The sequence below is a fragment of the Heptranchias perlo genome, chromosome 16 (genome assembly GCF_035084215.1).
Source record: "Heptranchias perlo isolate sHepPer1 chromosome 16, sHepPer1.hap1, whole genome shotgun sequence".
NCBI classification, from domain to species: Eukaryota; Metazoa; Chordata; class Chondrichthyes; order Hexanchiformes; family Hexanchidae; genus Heptranchias; species Heptranchias perlo.
The window spans coordinates 23649736-23667984 of NC_090340.1; the positions used below are offsets into that span (position 1 = coordinate 23649736).

At 44.1% G+C, this 18249-nt stretch overlaps 1 protein-coding gene across 2 annotated transcripts in view; it reads left to right on the top strand.

Annotated features, from left to right (window-relative positions):
• Positions 1–18249, top strand: part of LOC137333593 (11-beta-hydroxysteroid dehydrogenase type 2-like) — an 80849-nt gene that overhangs the window by 26049 nt on the left and 36551 nt on the right. Inside the window, exon 3 of one of the 2 annotated variants that reach the window (XM_067997815.1) lies at positions 4852–5037. The exons of the other annotated variant lie outside the window; for it this stretch is intronic. Within the exon in view, the coding sequence (XP_067853916.1) occupies positions 4852–5037 (186 nt within the window). The remainder of the gene's footprint in view (positions 1–4851; positions 5038–18249) is intronic. 2 annotated transcript variants of the gene reach the window in all.

Sequence of the window (18249 nt, forward strand, 5' to 3'; positions counted from 1 at the left end):
GTGCTCGAGGTGGGGAGATATGGGAATTTCTCTAAAGTCATTGAATTGGGCATGATAAAAAAATCAATCTGGCATAAATATACAATCTAGTGGAAGTCAGGAAAGTGTAGTTGAGAATAGTAAATTGACAGCTTTCTCGTGGAGATATTTGTGTCCTTGCCTATAATGAATAATGAGAAAACTACACTCAATAGCCTGGCCACTACCCTGACATCGGGACCATGCAGGGGGAGATAAGCACTCTAGATACCCCTGATCTTTTTGATAAGATAACCTGAAAACCTAAGAGTGGCTACAGTGGACATAAAAGATACAAATGTATGTTGCCATCATCTGAAACGGAGATCAGGATGAAGAACATGATTACAAAGGCCTATGGCCTGGTGAGCTATTGCAACCACTCTTTAAACAAACCAGTTGCTTTTACAGGACTGAATCCTACAGGACATATGATGTGTGCCATGGAAAATGTTCGGAAATAGCATGAGGAAGAAGAGACTGGCCAGCGGAAAGTTAATATCCAAGAACACTAAGCTCATTCCTATGAGATGCTGCTAGTATGTGGAGATACATGAAGAAGATACAGTGAAGAATGAGTCTCATACAGGCTCAGTTACTTGACAACAGCACAACAGGAAAATGGTTAATGTGGTCCAGGCGAGTGAGAAATCCTTTTAAACAAGGCACTGACACATGGTCCAAAGAGAAACCAACTAATTAATGAGACAGTCAGGAAACACTGGTATCAATCAAAAGGACTGAAATTAAAGTAAAGAGGGACACAGTAATTTGGATTTCCAAAATTCAGGGTTAGGTTCCATCAGTTAACAATAAAATTGGGAGAAACAATATTTAGAAGATATCCGCACGATGGATACAAAATTAGAAGATTATGAGGGGCCCAGATAAAGTAGACAGGAAGTACCTGTTTCCCCTAGCAGAGGGTTCAAGAACTAGAGGACGTAGATTTAAGCTGATTGGCTGGAACAACATTAAAGGGATGTGTTACTAGACATGCTGTCACTGTGTGTCCACATAGTGTTGGACACAGCCTAGAAGCACAGTGTGGGTTTAATAATACCGGTACCAATCCGGATATTAACTGTACCATGGAGGCCCTATAGGCGGATCTAAAACCCACTTAAGTGGCATATGCCGGAGAGGGCAAATATTGTGTTACAACTAATTTGAAAACGTTTAAATATGCCAATCTAACTTGTGATATTTTAAGTCCAGAATTCTACTCCATTTCTGAAGTCCTGGTTCGGATTGGACCCGAGGAACTGGTAGAGATACACCGGCATAACCTCACCACCTTACAAGTTTCTGAGAATGTCAGAAAGGACTTAAAAGCATATCAGGACATATTTGGGTATCTGACACCCCTGTTGCCTAAATACTTGAAAGCATTGCGAATGGAGATACGCCTCTCCCAGAAGGTTTATTATAACCTACAACAGGACAATAACAACATTAAGCATGACATTGACCAAATTAAAGTCACCACCTGGTGAAATGACCTCTGGAATTTGGGATTGAATATACAGATCCATCCTTGGATTAGATTAATTTCATATTAGTCGTAGTGCAGTTTGTTGTAATGTGTTTCTTGATTTTCATTGCATGTAATAAATGTAAGCAGAGGATGAAGGGTTTGGCAAAGATAGTAAAAGAGAGCCTGGGTGAGAATGTCCCCATTGTCTCTGTGGTTTCAACTAAGAACACATTTTAATGGTACCGGGAGTAGCACCTGCTGGGGTAATGTGCATGTAAAAGGGAAGACAATTATAGTTTGATAGGATTATCAGATGCTCTGCCTCTCTTCCACCCGGACTGGTGGCCAACACGAAGGGAATCTGGTTAAGATGAGGTACAGCATCTAACGGGATATTGTAGGGAGAATTTGGATTAAGGGATATAATGGGGAGGGCACCAATTCACAGGTGTAAAATGGTCTGAAAGGTACCATTCAGTTTAGTTAGGCTGGAAACAAAATATAAAGCACCATAGGATATTTGACTATGTTAGCCTTTTCAAACTAACATGAATAGGTTTAGCTGACCAAGAACATTCGCAGCTTACTTGAGAGATGTTTAGAAGGAGTCTGTTCCTGAGAACAGATAAGAGTACAAAGGCGTATTGATGAAACATGTCTGTGTTCTATTGGGACTTCTCTAGTTCAAGGGCTAGTCATATTCATTGTTATAATTCTTATAGTTTATTGCTTACTTAAATGTTGCTGCGCTGCAGAACCTGCAGAACCAGTGAGCACCGTAATAATTGGGGGGAATGAGAATCCCTACGTGGTCAGTTTTCAGTAAAATATTAAGATGCCTATGTGGCAAAGAAGCAGAATGCAAAATGGTTAGAAAGGGTTAATTAGTTAGTAACTGAGATTGGTACAGGTGGCCTGGCCTCCTGCTGGGCCATATGTTTGCGTAGTCAGCAGGTTTGCATGGTCTTAGCAATGTAGAGTCTTTGATGTGATTCAAGGACTGGTCTGAATGTCTCCATGTTTATGGAAGATCAATATAGGTAACGAGCTTAGCCAAAGTTGAAAGACATTCCAAGTTGGGAGATAAGGAACAGGAAAGAACATTCCAGGTTGGAAGGTGAGGAAGTATCCCCTTTGATGTCTAACAGCAGCATGATCAGCACATGGACGATCTATGATTGGCCGGCAATAATGTAACCTCGCATGGCAACCTATGCCCGGCTTATGATTGGTGTTGACCCTCGTTAAGTATGTTCCAACCCCTATTCATCTGTATAAAAACGTGTGGATTTCCGTATGTTGTTCTTGCTCTGCCAGCATAGAGGGACTCTATCAGGAGTCCAAATCAATGCTGCAGACTAAGAACCCTGCTATTAAAGTTGTGATGAACTTTAAAATGTATTCGATTCAGTTTTTACTGAACCAGACTGAGGGGAAAGAATCCGGATCGTCAAGTAAAGGTGTTTGTGCACACGCACTTAACGAAGGCCGACAACATGTAAAGTAGGGAGATTATGTGGTAGATCAGTGGGCAACGCTGATTTAACGTCTTAATCTCGCACAGCTGAACAGATCTTAAACGGCATGGAGGACCCCCCACCAGCGCTATTTAAAGGGATCATGCAGGAGTTACTGGTTAGTTGTTGGAGTATTACTTTTGATTGCTGATGCATTTGTACCTGTTTTTGGAGGTCACCTACACTTGAATACTAGGACGAGGGGATATAGCCTAAAAATTAAAGCCAGGGACCGTCAGGAGTGAAGTTAGGAAACGCTTTTACACACAAAGGGCAATTGATGTTAGCTCAATTGTTAATTTTAAATCTGAGATTGATAGATTTTTGTTAACCAAAGATATTAAGGGATATGGGGCTAAGGCGGGAATATGAGGCATGATTTTATCGGGGAGCTGGGAAGGGGGTGGTGGGGAAGGTGGAATTCCTGATGGGAAAGCCGGAAGTACAGGTCTCCATTTTGACCTAAGGACGTCTTTTATTTTTTTTGACGGTTTCCCGCCCGACAGCCTGGGGAAGGGTCAGTCATCGGAGGGCATCGACGGGGGGGTATCACCTGGGGGTGGGGTCAGTTATCGGGGGGCTCAGTCATCGAGGGGCTGAATCATCGGGGAGGGTTCAATCATTGGGGGGGGTCAGTCATTGGGAGGCAACAGCAAGGGCAATGGTGGAGTGGCAGGCATGGGCCAGGAACGCTGTCATCCTGAGAGGGGAAAGCAGGTTCATGTTCCATGGAGCCACTGCCATTTGCTGCCTGTTATGCACCACCTTCTCCTGCAAGAAAGTGGGAAGTGTGTTGGTGAGTGTCCTGCAAGATGTTTGGGTGATGTAAAGCGTGGAATAATGGATGAGGTTAGTGGTGCAGTTGGCAGAAAATGCCACTTGACAGTTGACCTCACTCAACTTGACCACTCATGTCAAATCATTGCACTTCTCCCTGCAATGCATCCATGTTCATGTTGCTATGCCGTTGGCATTGATCTCGTCCCCTATTGCCTCCCACTGCCTCAGGAGCAGCCTGGAGGGCCTCTTGCCTCCCTGTGGATATAGGATGCCTCTTCTGTCCACCTCTTGCACCAAGGCCTCTAGTGCATCATCAGAGAACCTTGGTGCAGGCTCTCTCGCAGACACGGTACAAACTCAGATCGGCAGATTGGTGGGGTCTGGCGTGCAGATTGGAGGATGTGGGATGTAATTGTGAGCAACCTTTATTCAATGTTTTGAAAGAACTCAACAGTTTGTAAACATAAAGATGGTGCCTGCGTCTGTGTTTTACGTGTGCGAGTTCTGATCTCCGTTCAGACCCGCATCTTATATTTTGAAAATATAAGAGTCCTGCAAACTTTGAGCAGCCAAGTTATTGCTCCTTAAAAATTCCAGAGTTCCCACCATCACCATGCTGCACTACATTGCAGCATAGATTCACTTCACCATTGACTTCCACCACTTCCTACAGCCATTGTGCACCTCCCCTTTAAGAGGTGCAGGCTGCCTTTAAGTGGTGCTCCCACCCGCAATATTTGGGCCCTCTGCTGTTAAGCAGCCACTCAAAAGTGCAGGTAGGGCTGGCTGCACGCAGCAATCATGTAAAACAGCAGGCAGCACAATGTTACTTGCTGTCTGCAACTCAACGACCGGCTGCAGGTTAATCGCGCACCCCAACCAACATGCCCGTTTTTGGGGGTTAACCAATTTAACCCCCAGAATCCAGTAACTTCAAAGAGATCATTTTAAATGCTACGATTGGGTGTTACTTTATAAATCCATTTTCTATTCTAAGAAGGAACAATGATATCGGTGAAAAATCCGTTCAAGAGTTAATTTTTTTTTCTCTTTCTGTAGGACTCTTTGCTTTAGTTAATAATGCTGGCATCATAGAGTACTTTGGTGATGCAGAAATCATCCCGATAGATGCTTACAAACGATGTATAGAAGTCAATTTCCTTGGAACAGTTGAAGTTACTAAAAGATTTTTACCTTTGATTCGTCGAGCGAAAGGCAGGATTGTTAATATTTCTAGTCCCTCAGGTACGTACTCTTTGGAACTGGCAAATAGCTGTGCATGTATCGCTGTATGTGGAGATGCCGGTGATGGACTGGGGCTGACAATTGTAAACAATTTTACAACACCAAGTTATAGTCCAGCAATTTTATTTTAAATTCACAAGCTTTCGGAGGCTTCCTCCTTTGTCAGGTGAACGATGTGAAAATGAAATCCTCGAAATGAAATCGCATTTATAATTCACAGAACAATGCTTGGTGAGTACAGACAGTTTTTTCAACTGCCCGTTGCCAAGGCAATCAGTGTGCAGACAGACAGGTGTTACCTGCCAGGTCTCACAGAATATACAAATCACCAAAAAAAAAACAACAAACAAAAAAAAAACAGAGATAGAGAGGTAGAAACATAGAAAAGACAGCAACTGACCCGTTATATCGATCGACAGTTCCGACGGGCCACAGCAAAAAATCGCATAGACCTCCTCAGGAGACTAACACGGGACGCAACCAACAGAGTACCCTTTGTCGTCCAGTACTTCCCCGGAGCGGAGAAACTACGCCATGTTCTCCGCAGCCTTCAACATGTCATCAATGAGGACAAACACCTCGCTATGGCCATCCCCACACCTCCACTACTCGCCTTTAAACAGCCACCCAACCTTAAACAGACCATCGTTCGCAGCAAATTACCTAGCTTTCAAGAGAACAGCGTCCACGACACCACACAACCCTGCCACGGTAACCTCTGCAAGACATGCCAGATCATCGACACAGATACCACCATCACACGAGAGGACACCACCCACCAGGTGCATGGTTCATACTCCTGTGACTCGGCCAATGTTGTCTACCTCATACGTTGCAGGAAAGGATGCCCCAGAGCATGGTACATTGGCGAGACCATGCAGACGCTGCGACAACGGATGAACGGACACCGCGCAACAATCGCCAAACAGGAGGGTTCCCTCCCAGTCGGGGAACACTTCAGCAGTCATGGACATTCATCCACCGACCTTCGGGTAAGCGTACTCCAAGGCGGCCTTCGAGACACACGACAACGCAAAATCGTCGAGCAGAAATTGATAGCCAAGTTCCGCACCCATGAGGACGGCCTCAACCGGGATCTTGGGTTCATGTCACGCTACACGTTACCCCACCAGCGAACAAATGTTATCTGTTTTTAATATAACGGGTCAGTTGCTGTCTTTTCTATGTTTCTACCTCTCTATCTCTGTTTTTTTTTTGTTTGTTGTTTTTTTTTGGTGATTTGTATATTCTGTGAGACCTGGCAGGTAACACCTGTCTGTCTGCACACTGATTGCCTTGGCAACGGGCAGTTGAAAAAACTGTCTGTACTCACCAAGCATTGTTCTGTGAATTATAAATGCGATTTCATTTCGAGGATTTCATTTTCACATCGTTCACTTGACGAAGGAGGAAGCCTCCGAAAGCTTGTGAATTTAAAATAAAATTGCTGGACTATAACTTGGTGTTGTAAAATTGTTTACAATTGTATCTCTGTAGATATTGTAGAATGTTACAGGTTCCAGTACATTACCAGAAACACAGCGTGAAAGCTCTTGTTTAGATAAATAGCATATAACTTTTATCTGGATTAATCTCCCAGCTGAGGACTTTAAGTAAAGCAGGCACTCCTGGAGCTAGCTGGCAGTTCCAAACAAATTGTGTTGCAATGTAAACTGAAAAAAAAATCAACAATGGTGGCTCATTGAGTATGAATCGCTTTAAGGTAAGTGTGTACCTGCTTGAGTTCTGGATCTGCAGTTGGAGATACGATTTCAAATTCCAGTGTTGCTTGACATTTGTGATAAGTTTCACATGACAACCAGGTCACCTGCGGGCTATATTAAAATGCAGTGCTTAAAAGGTGTTTCAGAATGATGTAAGAGAACTGAACCTTTGGTGTTCCTGCATCAATGCTTGGAGATTCAATAGTGTTGGATTCTAAAAAAACAAAGCTTCAATCCATTGCACATCATCGTTGAGTGCCAAAGCATCGGGCTGTGAAGATAACAAAAGTGTTAACGAGCCAAATGCACAGGTTAGATGTTGGGGAGCTGAAAACAGTAATGTATAAGACAGGCAAGTGGGTCCTTTGAGATGTTAATAAAAAACGTATAGAAATTGTATTTCAGATTGCAGATTTCTAGAAATGTACTTCCTGTAACTGCTCCCTGGAGTATCTCTGTAAGTAATAAATGTTGAATTGCCTCGGCTTACAAAGAAAGGAATGGATCCTATGTGCCGAACAGTAAAGGTTTATAATTGACTGAGAGCTGTATCTGTGAAGCAAGATTAGCAATTCCACGTGTAACTAATTTACAGCCAGTATTTTCTTTTCTAATGTGAAAGCTAGAATTACTTAGGATCTGTAATATTTAATCGTTCCAGATGTGGAAGTGAGTGAAATATTAAAATTTTAAACAGTAGTATTCAAAATAAGTACGAATTTGATTTTTACTAACTTTTTTCCTTTTAAAATAGCATAGGATCATATGAATGAGAATGAAATTAGTATTTAGGATAACAATAATAAGAGGAATGTAACAGAATGATATAATATGAAAAAACATTATGTATCAAAATGTGACAAAAAGGAAGGATTTTGTCTGTGCTGGATTATTTATTGAATTCCTTCTTGCTGGTCATAAAACTCACAGGGTTAAGCTTGGTTATTGCTAGCTGTTTCTGCAAACTGCAGAGAATATACATGATAGCCTGGTATGCCAACAGCATTAATTTATTAAGTAGCTTGTTTCTGTGGGCGAAGGGGTTGTCTAATATGCTAATATCATTATGTGCAGAGCCAGTAAAGTCATTCTGTCCAGCAGTATCCATGATAGCTGGCTGAAAAAGTGTTAATTTCCTGCAATGACAGGTTAATTAACGTTTAGAACAGATAGAGTAAAGCCATTCTCCTCCGTTACCATAATCTGGATGGGATGCAGCCGAGATTGCTGAGGGAAGTAAGTGTGGAAATTGCAGAGGCTGTAGCCACAATCTTTCAATCTTTCTTCTATATGGAAGTGATGCACCCGGAAATCTTCCCCCCGCTCTCTTCCCGGCTCTCACTTAAAATTCACCCCAATAATCCAGGACAAAGTTAATTGTCACTTGGACAAACATGGGTTAATAAATGATAGCCTGCACGGATTTGTTAAAGGCAAATCGTGTCTGGTAAACTTGATTGATTTTTTTTTATGAAGTAACGGATGAGGGGAGTGCGGTTGATGTGTATATGGACTTTCAAAAGGCGTTTGATAAAGTACCACTTAGTAGACTGGTTAGCAAAATTAAAGCCCATGGGATTAAAAGAGCAGTGGCAGTGTGGATATGAAATTGGCTAAGGGATTGAAAGTAGAGAGCACAGTGATACCCAGAGCCATGATAGCTGCAGTCTGTGCTACCATAACAGTAGTCTGAGCTACCATTGCAGCAGTCTGAGCTTCAACCGAAGCTGGCAGACCTTTGATCACATCGGTTGACTTTGCGCAAAGCCCTGTGCCAAGTTTAAAGTGGATTCCTCCATGTCCCTTGACATTGTGCACAGGCTTTCTGGCATGCTTTCCAGTGCACCAAGCATTTGCTTGTCTATGCCCATCAGCCGTCTTCTGTAGCCTGGTCCATTGATGTCATCATCTGACACCTCGGCAGCAGAACCACTGTGCGACCTAGCCCTCCGGCGAGCTGGCACCTGTGGTATTCGTTCCCCCCGCCCCGGCTCCTGTGCACTTGTGCTCGGTGTCTCACCATGTGCAGATCCCTCCTCTAACCTAGCCCCTAAAGGACACACAGTGTCAGCATCTGAGCAGGTGGATGCGAGTGTCAGATCAAGTGATGGTGTGGCTTCAGTGTCCTCTTCCCTCTCCTCCTCCTCCTCCTCGGATGGTGCCGGCTCCAGTACTTGGGTATCTGCAATGACAAAGGGAAACAGGTTGAGTTGTGCAGCAGGGAGAGGAGTGATTAAGACCTGCATGCTGACACCATCTGCAGCACGTGAGTCAGGAAAGATTGTGGGATGAGGGAGATGTGGGAAACGAGAAGGGGCATTAGGTATGCAGAGACCCCCTTCGTCGGGACCTCCAGCGCCACCAGTGGCCACGGCCGTAGTGACGGCCCGCCCAATGATCTGCAGCACCGTCTCCTCCGGGGGGAGTTGAGGACGTGTAAGTGTGCCCGCCCTCCCTTAGGCCTCTCCTGCTTCCGGCTGTTATGCGCCACCTTCTCCTGCAAGACAGAGGGAAGTGTTTCACTGAGTATCCTGCAAGGTGTCTGGGTGATGTGCCTGCCATGGTCAAATAGCTGCCAGTGTGTGTGACCTGTGAGTGGTGGTTATGTGGCCTGCAAGTGTGGTACTAAGTGAGGGTGAGATGTTGCATACGGATGGGCAGCATTTGTTGGTGGGTGGCCCCCACCAACAAACAGTGGGTGTTGTGCATGGAGCAGTGGTGCAGTTGGTAGGTTGTTCTACTTGACTCTTGTATTCACTCACCTTTACCACTCGTGTCAAATCATTGAACTTTTTTCGGCACTGAGCCCATGTGCGCAGTGCAGTGCTCCTGGCATTAACCTCCTCAGCCATAGCCTCCCACTGCCTGCACAGCTAGTGTCTGGAGGGTCTCCTACCACCCTACGGGTACAGGATGGCCCTCCTTTTGTCCACTAACTCCACCAGGGCCTCCAGTGCATCGACAGAGAGCCTTGGGGCCCGCTCTCTTGCCAGTCCAGCTATCCGTCCCGCCATCCTGCACTGCTCTCAATTGACTATGCACCTCCTCTTTAAGAAGTGCAGGCTGTCTTTGACACGTGCTGGCCACGCCCCATTTCGGGCGTCCTGCTTGTGCGTGCAGCCTCTCAACAGTGTGGGTAGCGCTGGCTGCAGTAGAAATCATGTTAATGATCAGGCAGCCACAAAGCTCACGTGCTGCCTGCATCGGAAGCACCAGGCATGGGTTGAAACGTGGATTGCAATGCCTGTTTCTGGGGTTAGCGAATTTAACCCCCATAGAGTACAAAAGCAAGGAAGTTACGCTAAAACTTTATTAATCACTGGTTAGGTCTCAGTTGGAGTATTGTGTCCATTTCTGGGCACGACTCTCTAGGAAGGATGCCATGGCCTTGGAGAGGGTCCAGAGGAGATTTACTAGAATGGTGCCAGAAATGAGGGACTTCAGTTATGCGGAGAGACTGGAGAAGCTGGGATTGTTCTCCTTAGAGCAGAGAAGTTTAAGGGGAGATTTAATAAAGGTGTTCAAAATTATGAGGGGTCTGATAGAGTAAATAGGGACAAACTGAAATGCACTGTCTGAAAGGATGGTGGAAGCAGATTCATAGAACCATAGAACCATAGAAAAGATACAGCACAGAAGGTGGCCATTCGGCCCATCGTGTCCGCACCGGCTCGAAGAACAACCAGGTGCCCATTCTAATCCGACCTTCCAGCACCCGGTCCGTAGCCCTGCAGCTTACAGCACTTTAGGTGCAGGTCCAGGTACTTTTTAAAAGAGTTGAGGGTCCCTGCCTCTACCACCAATTTGGGCAGCGAATTCCATACACCCACCATCCTCTGGGTAAAAAAGTTTTTCCTCATGTCCTCTCTAATCCTTCCGCCAATCAGCTTAAATCTATGTCCTCTAGTTCTTGAACTCTCCGCTAGGGGAAACAGGTACTTCCTGTCTACTCTATCTGGGCCCCTCATAATTTTGTACACCTCAATCAAGTCACCCCTCAGCCTCCTCTGCTCCAAGGAAAACAACCCCAGCCTATCCAATCTCTCCTCATAGCTGCAATTTTCAAGCCCTGGCAACATTCTTGTAAATCTTCTTGGCAATCTCTCCAGAGCAATTACATCCTTCCTCTAATGTGGTGACCAGAACTGCGCACAATACTCCAGCTGTGGTCTTACCAGTGTTTTATACAGTTTCATCATTACATCCCTGCTTTTGTATTCTATACCTCGGCTAATAATGGAGAGCATTCCGTATGCCTTCTTCACAATCTTATCTACCTGTACTGTCACCTTCAGGGACCTGTGCACATGCATTCCAAGGTCTCTCACTTCCTCTATCCCTCTCAATATATTCCCATTTACTGCGTATTCCCTTTTACTGTTTGCCCTCCCTAAGTGCATTACCTCACACTTCTCTGGGTTGAACTCCATTTGCCACTCCACCAACCCATTGATATCTTCTTAGAGTCTACAACTATCCTCTTCACTATCAACTACACGGCCAATTTTTGTGTTGTCTGCAAATTTGCCAATCATGCCCCCTACATTCAAGTCCAAATCATTAATATATACCACAAACAGCAAGAGATCCAACACTGAGCCCTGTGGCACACCACTGGAAACAGATTTCCATTCGCAAAGACATCCATCGACTTTCACCCTTTTTTCCTGTTACTGAGCCAATTTTGGATCCAATTGGTCACATTTCCCTTTATCCCATGGGCTTTTACCTTTCTGACTAGTCTGCCATGTGGGACCTTGTCAAATGCCTTACTAAAATCCATGTAGACAACATCCACTGCACTACCCTCATCAATCCTCCTTGTCGCTTCCTCAAAGAATTTAATCAGATTTGTAAGGCATGACCTTCCCTGAACAATAGTAACTTTCAAAAGGGAATTGGATAAATACTTGAAGGGGAAAATATTGCAGGGCTATGGGGAAAGAGCAGGGGGTGGGACTAATTGGATAGGTCTTTCAAAGAGCTGACACAGGCACAATGGGCAGAATGGCCTTCTTTTGTGCTATATGCTTTCGAAGAGTCCAGTGCATGACTGACTGGCTAAATACAGTTTATCTTCAAACGAATTTGGGGCTATATCATGGCTGAATTGCAGCCAGAGAGCAGTCTGTCTGAAACAAGCAGAGCTATAGAGCTGGTCAGAATATTCTGTAGTCGTGATTAACCATGTAGAAGTAATATATTGAGTAGAATGGGCCTAAACTCTCTGGAGTTTAGAAGAATGAGAGGTGATCTAATTGAAACATATAAGATTCAGAGGGGGCTTGACAGGATAGATGCTGAGAGGTTGTATCCCCTGGCTGGAGACTCTAGAACTAGGGGCATAGTCTCAGGATAAGGGGTTGACCATTTAAGAATGAGAAGAGGAGGAATTTCTTCATTCAGAGGGTTGTGAATCTTTGGAATTCTCTACCCCAGAGGGCTGTGGATGCTGAGTCGTTGAGTATATTTAAGTCTAAGATAGCTAGATTTTTGGACTCTAGGGGAATGAAGGGATATGGGATTGGGCAGGAAAGTGGAGTTGAGGTCGAAGATCAGCCATGATCTTATTGAATGGCGGAGCAGGCTCGAGGGTCTTTATGGCCTACTCCTGCTCCTATTTCTTATGTTCTATGTTCTTAAATAAACTATGTTCCAAGGGTCAAGATAGCACAGGGGGAAATACCTTTGTTGCTTTGATCTTGGAGAATGGTGAAATCTCTGTGTACTGTAAATCTACTGTTTGTATTCAGTATTGTTCATCGCCCGTTTTAATGTTTAATTAATTTGTCTGGTGGCTCAGACCCTGTGCCTTGGTCTAATAGAGAGTTATTCTTATCCCTATCAAAGATGGCAGTAACGAATGGCTCATATGTTCCAGTAAGACTGAATGCTGTGACAAGAGATCTCTTGAGCCCTGAGTCTTGCTACGTTTACCTCAATATTGGGCAGTTAAAAGCACACTCTGGGTCCCTGGCAACATGGGAATGGCCAGTGATGCTGAACTCAAGGAAATATCTACCGTAAAAACCCAAAAATATAAATCACAAAAAATGACACATCAAGAATATTTGCTTTGGATGAATGAAGTCCCTGGCTGGAGACTGACTGATCATATACAGCACCAAAGAAAGCAAAAGGATCGCTAAATTAGACTCCGGGTCAGTGTACTCATCACTGTACAAATCACTGGCATCTCCTGATGTAGCCATTGCGGAATCCACCATGAGAGAATAAAAAGGGAGTCACCAACCCTTTGCGGGGAGGAGGGGGGCGGGCAAGATGTAGCTTCCCAGTCTCAAAACATTTTTAGCATGTGTTAGGGATGAGAAGGGCTGGAGAAGGTTACAGAGTTGGGAGGGGCGAGGCCATGATGGGATTTGAACACACGGATGGTAATTTTAAATTGGAGGCGTTTGGGGACTGGAAGCCAATGTAAGTCAGCAAGGACAGGATTGATGGGTTAGCAGGACTTAGGGCGGGATAAGATACGGTTTTGGATGAACTGAAGTTTATGGAGGCTGGAAGGCCGGCCAAGAGAGTATTGGAATAATTGTGTCTGGAGGTGACAATGGCATGGATGCGGATTTCAGCAGCAGACGGGCTGTGGCATTGGTAGAGGTGGGCAGTGTTATGGAGGTGGAGGTAGGCGGACTTTGTGATGAAGTGGATATGGGGTCGAAAATTCAGCTCTAGGTTAAATCACAGACCTCATTCCAAATCCTCAAAGTAGCCAAGGTGTACAAGTGGCCTCGCATTAATCTTAAATAGTTTTAACATTTGGTTCACTCCTCTGCTACTGCTTTTAATGACTGGTTGGTTGCTTTTAGACCGGTGAGAGATTGCTTATTTTTGGATGATGGCATTTGGTCATAAGATTTTTCATGGATTTTTTGGGGGGATTGGCTAGTTGTTTATTGTGGTAAAACCAGTATCTTAGCATTGAATAAACTATAGGGCACTAGGACCAGATTGGATATGCCACAGAATCCTTAAGGAAGTATGCTGAAGCATGAGAGGTTCTGGTTAAGATGGCTAATGTAATTCCAGTATTCAGAAAAGGAGTGACACATACACCTGGAATTCTATAGACGAGTTAATCGAATATGAGTAGTGGTAAAAATTGTTGAGTGCTTTTTATGGAATCCTAATGGTGCTTATTTAAAGTGTGTGGAGATCATAAGCATGATTGTGGAAGCAATTGGAATCCTTTGAGCAAGGAACTCAGGGAGGAAAATCCATTGCATTGCTAATTTTAATTTTTAAAGTGTTCCATCACATTTTACGGCCATCTGCTTTTTTTAACTAAAATTAGCTGAGACAAGAATTTCATTTTAAAGGTAAGGGCTAGCCAGTGAATGTGATTTACTTAATTTTCAGAAGACATCTGGAGCTTTTTGAGACGGTTAAAGTTCATAGAATCGGTGGCAAACTGGCTGGTTGGATTGAAATAGGAAACAGAAAGTGAGGAATGATTAAAGCATGCGTCCGAAATTCTTCTGTAATTTTACCTGAGGTGTTGCCCTTGCTAAAGTAGCAAACAGAGGAATTTCAGACACGCTAGTAACCACGGTGTAGTATCAGAGCTGAGGAGTCACAGGCACGATGGGCCGAACGGCCTCCTTCTGTGTTGTATCATTTTATGATTCTATGATTCTACGGGCTCAATTTTGAAATGGTGGCAGGTTGGCAGCGGAGGTTGAAAGGTGCGCATGGCAAACCCGAATAAAAAAAATGTACCTTTTCCGATACAATCGCAGTGTAATTGATGGTGTTTAAAGTTCCTTCCGGGTTTCGCCCCTGGCAGCCAGCCTGATTGACAGGTTGGCTGCCGACAGGAGCTGCAATGCTGAGGTGGGGGGAGAGAAAGAGAGACAGACAGACATCATCCGGTGCTGGAACGGAAGATTGGGGGAAGGCAGAGTGGAAGATCGGGGGGGGGAGAGGGGAAGATTGGGGGGGGACATCGGGGGGGAGAGTGGGAGATCGGAGACGGAGACATCGGGGTCTGAGAGGGACATCAGAGAGGGACATCAGACATCAGAGCAGGGTGGCAAGGTAGGTTGATTTTGTGTTTTAACTTTGTGCAATGATTTTTTATTTAATTTATTTTGTTTATTTTTGCCTGATCTGGCCCTTCGGGGAAAGCTGTCCAAGTAAGTTAAAAATCATTCTAACTACCTAATATGTCACAAGTAAAGTACCTTAAGTACCTCAATGAGGTACGTTTTGTTCTTTAACTATCATCCTGCGAGCTTTAATTGCGGGCGGACTTCCGGATTTGGGACGCCCGCGCGCACACAGGTGCGTCCACGGGGAACACAGAAGTCGGCGGGTTGGTGCCAGCTTCTGAACCCGCTCTGCATTTTTGCAATTTTCGCAGCCCTCCCAACCCCAATGCACCCACAATTGAAGTTTAAAATTGAGTTCCGTGAGTCAAGCCTGCTGTTGTTTAACCCTTGGCCGTTGATGACTCCGGATCTGTTGGTTCCAAAATGCTTGCCTGACTCAAACCTGTCATCCTTTCCCTTCCAACACAGTCACAGACAGTAAACATTGCCAATAACTGTTAACTCTACTTTTACAGTACAGCACACAGAAGATAGAGTTCAAGGTAGTGACATGGGGACAGAGAACTACTGTTCAGGTGGTTGCTGCTGTTTTTAATCATTAATGGCTGTATAATTGTAAATAATAGAATTTCCCATATTCCTGAATGAGCTAATAGTTTATCCATTGTGAATGTATGGAAACTTGCATATTTAGTGATTCCTAGCAGACATAACTGTTGAGAAATAGTTCAATTAAAATCTGCAATTGTAACTGTCAGAAAGGAAGTATCCAATTTTTCCAAGACTCAGCAGTCTTTCTGCAGCTTAGTCTTAAACCTCAGCCCTGACAGATGGCTCTAGTACCATATGGTGCCAAACCATCTGCCTGAAAGTCCAATATAACAATGGCACAGGTGCTATTCTGTATTTCTTCCAAAGCAGAAACCTCTAAATATTTCCAAACAGCTCATTAAATCACAAGTTGATATTTCTGCTCCAGGATGCATCATTTGAATAATTCTAAATATTTATTTCCAAGGAGTCTTTTAGTTGAAGCCTCATTACATGTTGAAGCTCCCAATGCTAGAAATAGCTCTGGGAAATCTTTTGATGAGAAGAAAGATGGCATCTATCCCTCGTAAACCCCTTCATAATGAAACAATTGGTAGGAAGCGTTGACTTGAGCCCTGCTGCAGCTTCCATTGTCACCCATCTTTGCTGCCAATGCTTTGGTTTGGTTAGTTTTGGTGATGTATGGAGAAAGAGAGGAATAGGAGGATGATGTACTGCACTTTGGCCTTCACACTAAGACACCAAGATCAGTTGCTGATTTTAGTATCCAAATAAAGTCATACTTTGGTGAACAGTGGAATTTTCAGACAGCCTTCCTACTGCTAGGGTAGAGTTTCTAGAGAAAAATTCTGAGCTTCTTAAAAAATAACCAATAAATAGGTAATTTGCTATTACTGAAGATTGAGTTCCTCTCCCAATCATCGATCTTTTGGAATTGTGCATCATCGGGGGCTTCCCTGGATTTCCTCTTCTACCTCCTCCTAGGATCTAGTAGAGATAGGGTTTGGAAAAGTCTGACTCAAGTTTCCTCAGTGCCAGCGAAACTTTACAGAGTTCCAATAGTCACTGATGAAGCCCTAGTTTACTTTCTTGTACCTTTTAGAATCCAGGAAACTGGAAGCTTGAGGGAAAATGGTATACTCCCAGTCCACCTTGCAAATAAGGGTGGATGTACATCAGAATCACGAGGAAATTAGAATCATAGAAAGTTACGGCACTAAAAGAGGCCATTCGGCCCATCGTGTCTACGCTGGCCGAAAAGAGCTATCCAGCTTAATCCCACTTTCCAGCAGTTGGTCCATAGCCCCTGTAGATTATGGCTCTTCAAGTGCACATCCAAGTACTTTTTAAATGAGTTGAGAGTTTCTACCTCTACCACCCTTTAAGGCAGTGAGTTCCAGACCCACACCTCCCTCTGGGTGAAAAAAATTCTCCTCAACTCCCCTCTAATCCTTCTGCCAATCACTTTAAATCCATGCCCCCTGGTCACTGACCCCTCTGCTAAGGGAAATAGGTCCTTCCTATCCACTCTATCTAGTCTCGTCATAATTTTATATATCTCAATTAAATCTCCCCTCACCCTCCTTCGTTCCAAAGAAAACAACCCCAGCCTATCCAATCTTTTCTCATAGCTAAAATTCTCTGGTCCTGGCAACACCCTGATAAATCTCCTCTGTACCCTCTCTAGTGCAATCACTAATGTGGTGACCAGAACTGTACACAGTACTCAAGCTGTGACCTAACCAATGTTTATACAGTTCAAGGATAACCTCCCTGCTCTTATATTCTATGCCTCGGCTAATAAAGGAAAGTATCCCATATGCCTTTTTAACCACCTTATCTATCTGTCTTGCTACCTTCAGGAATCTGTGGGCATGCAGTCCAAGGTCCCTCACTTCCTCTACGCCTCTCAGTATCCTCCCATTTATTGTGTACTCCCATGCCTTGTTTGCCCTCCACAAATGCATTACCTCACACTTCTCTGGATTGAATTCCATTTGCCACTTTTCTGCCCACTTGACCAATCCATTGATATATTCCTATAGTCTACAGCTTTCCTCCTCACTATCAACCACATGGCAAATTTTTGTATCATCTGCAAACTTCTTGATGAAGCCCCCCCAAATTTAAGTCTAAATCATTAATATATACCACAAAAACCGAGGGACCTAATACTGAGCCTTGCAGGACCCCACTGGAAACAGCCTTCCAGTTGCAAAAACACCCATCAACCATTACCCTATGCTTCCTGTCACTGAGCCAATTTTTGGATCCAACTAGCCACTTTCCCTTGGATCCCATGGACTTTTACTTTTTTGACCAGTCTGCCATGTGGGACCTTATCAAAAGCGTTGCTAAAATCCATGTACACTACATCAAACGCGTCACCCTCATCGACCCTCCTTGTTACCTACTCAAAAATTCGATCAAGTTAGTCAGACACGACCTTCCCTTAACAAATCCACGCTGACTGTCCTTGATTAATCCTTGCCTTTCTAAATGACGATTTATACTGTCCCTCAGAATCGATTCTAATAATTTGCCCACCACCGAGGTTAGACTGGCCTGTAATTACTCGGTCTATCTCTTTCTCCCTTTTTAAACAATGGTACAATGTTAGCAGTCCTCCAATCCTCCAGCACCACGCCTGTAGCCAGGGAGGATTGGAAAGTGATGGTCAGAGCCTCCACTATTTCCTCCCTTGCTTCTCTTAGCAGCCTGGGATACATTTCATCCAGGCCTGGTGATTTATCTACTTTCAAAGATGCTAAACCCCTTAATACTTCCTCTCTCACTGTTTTTCCCATCCAATATTTCACACTTCTCCTCCTTAACTACAATCTCTGCATCGTCTCCCTCTTTTG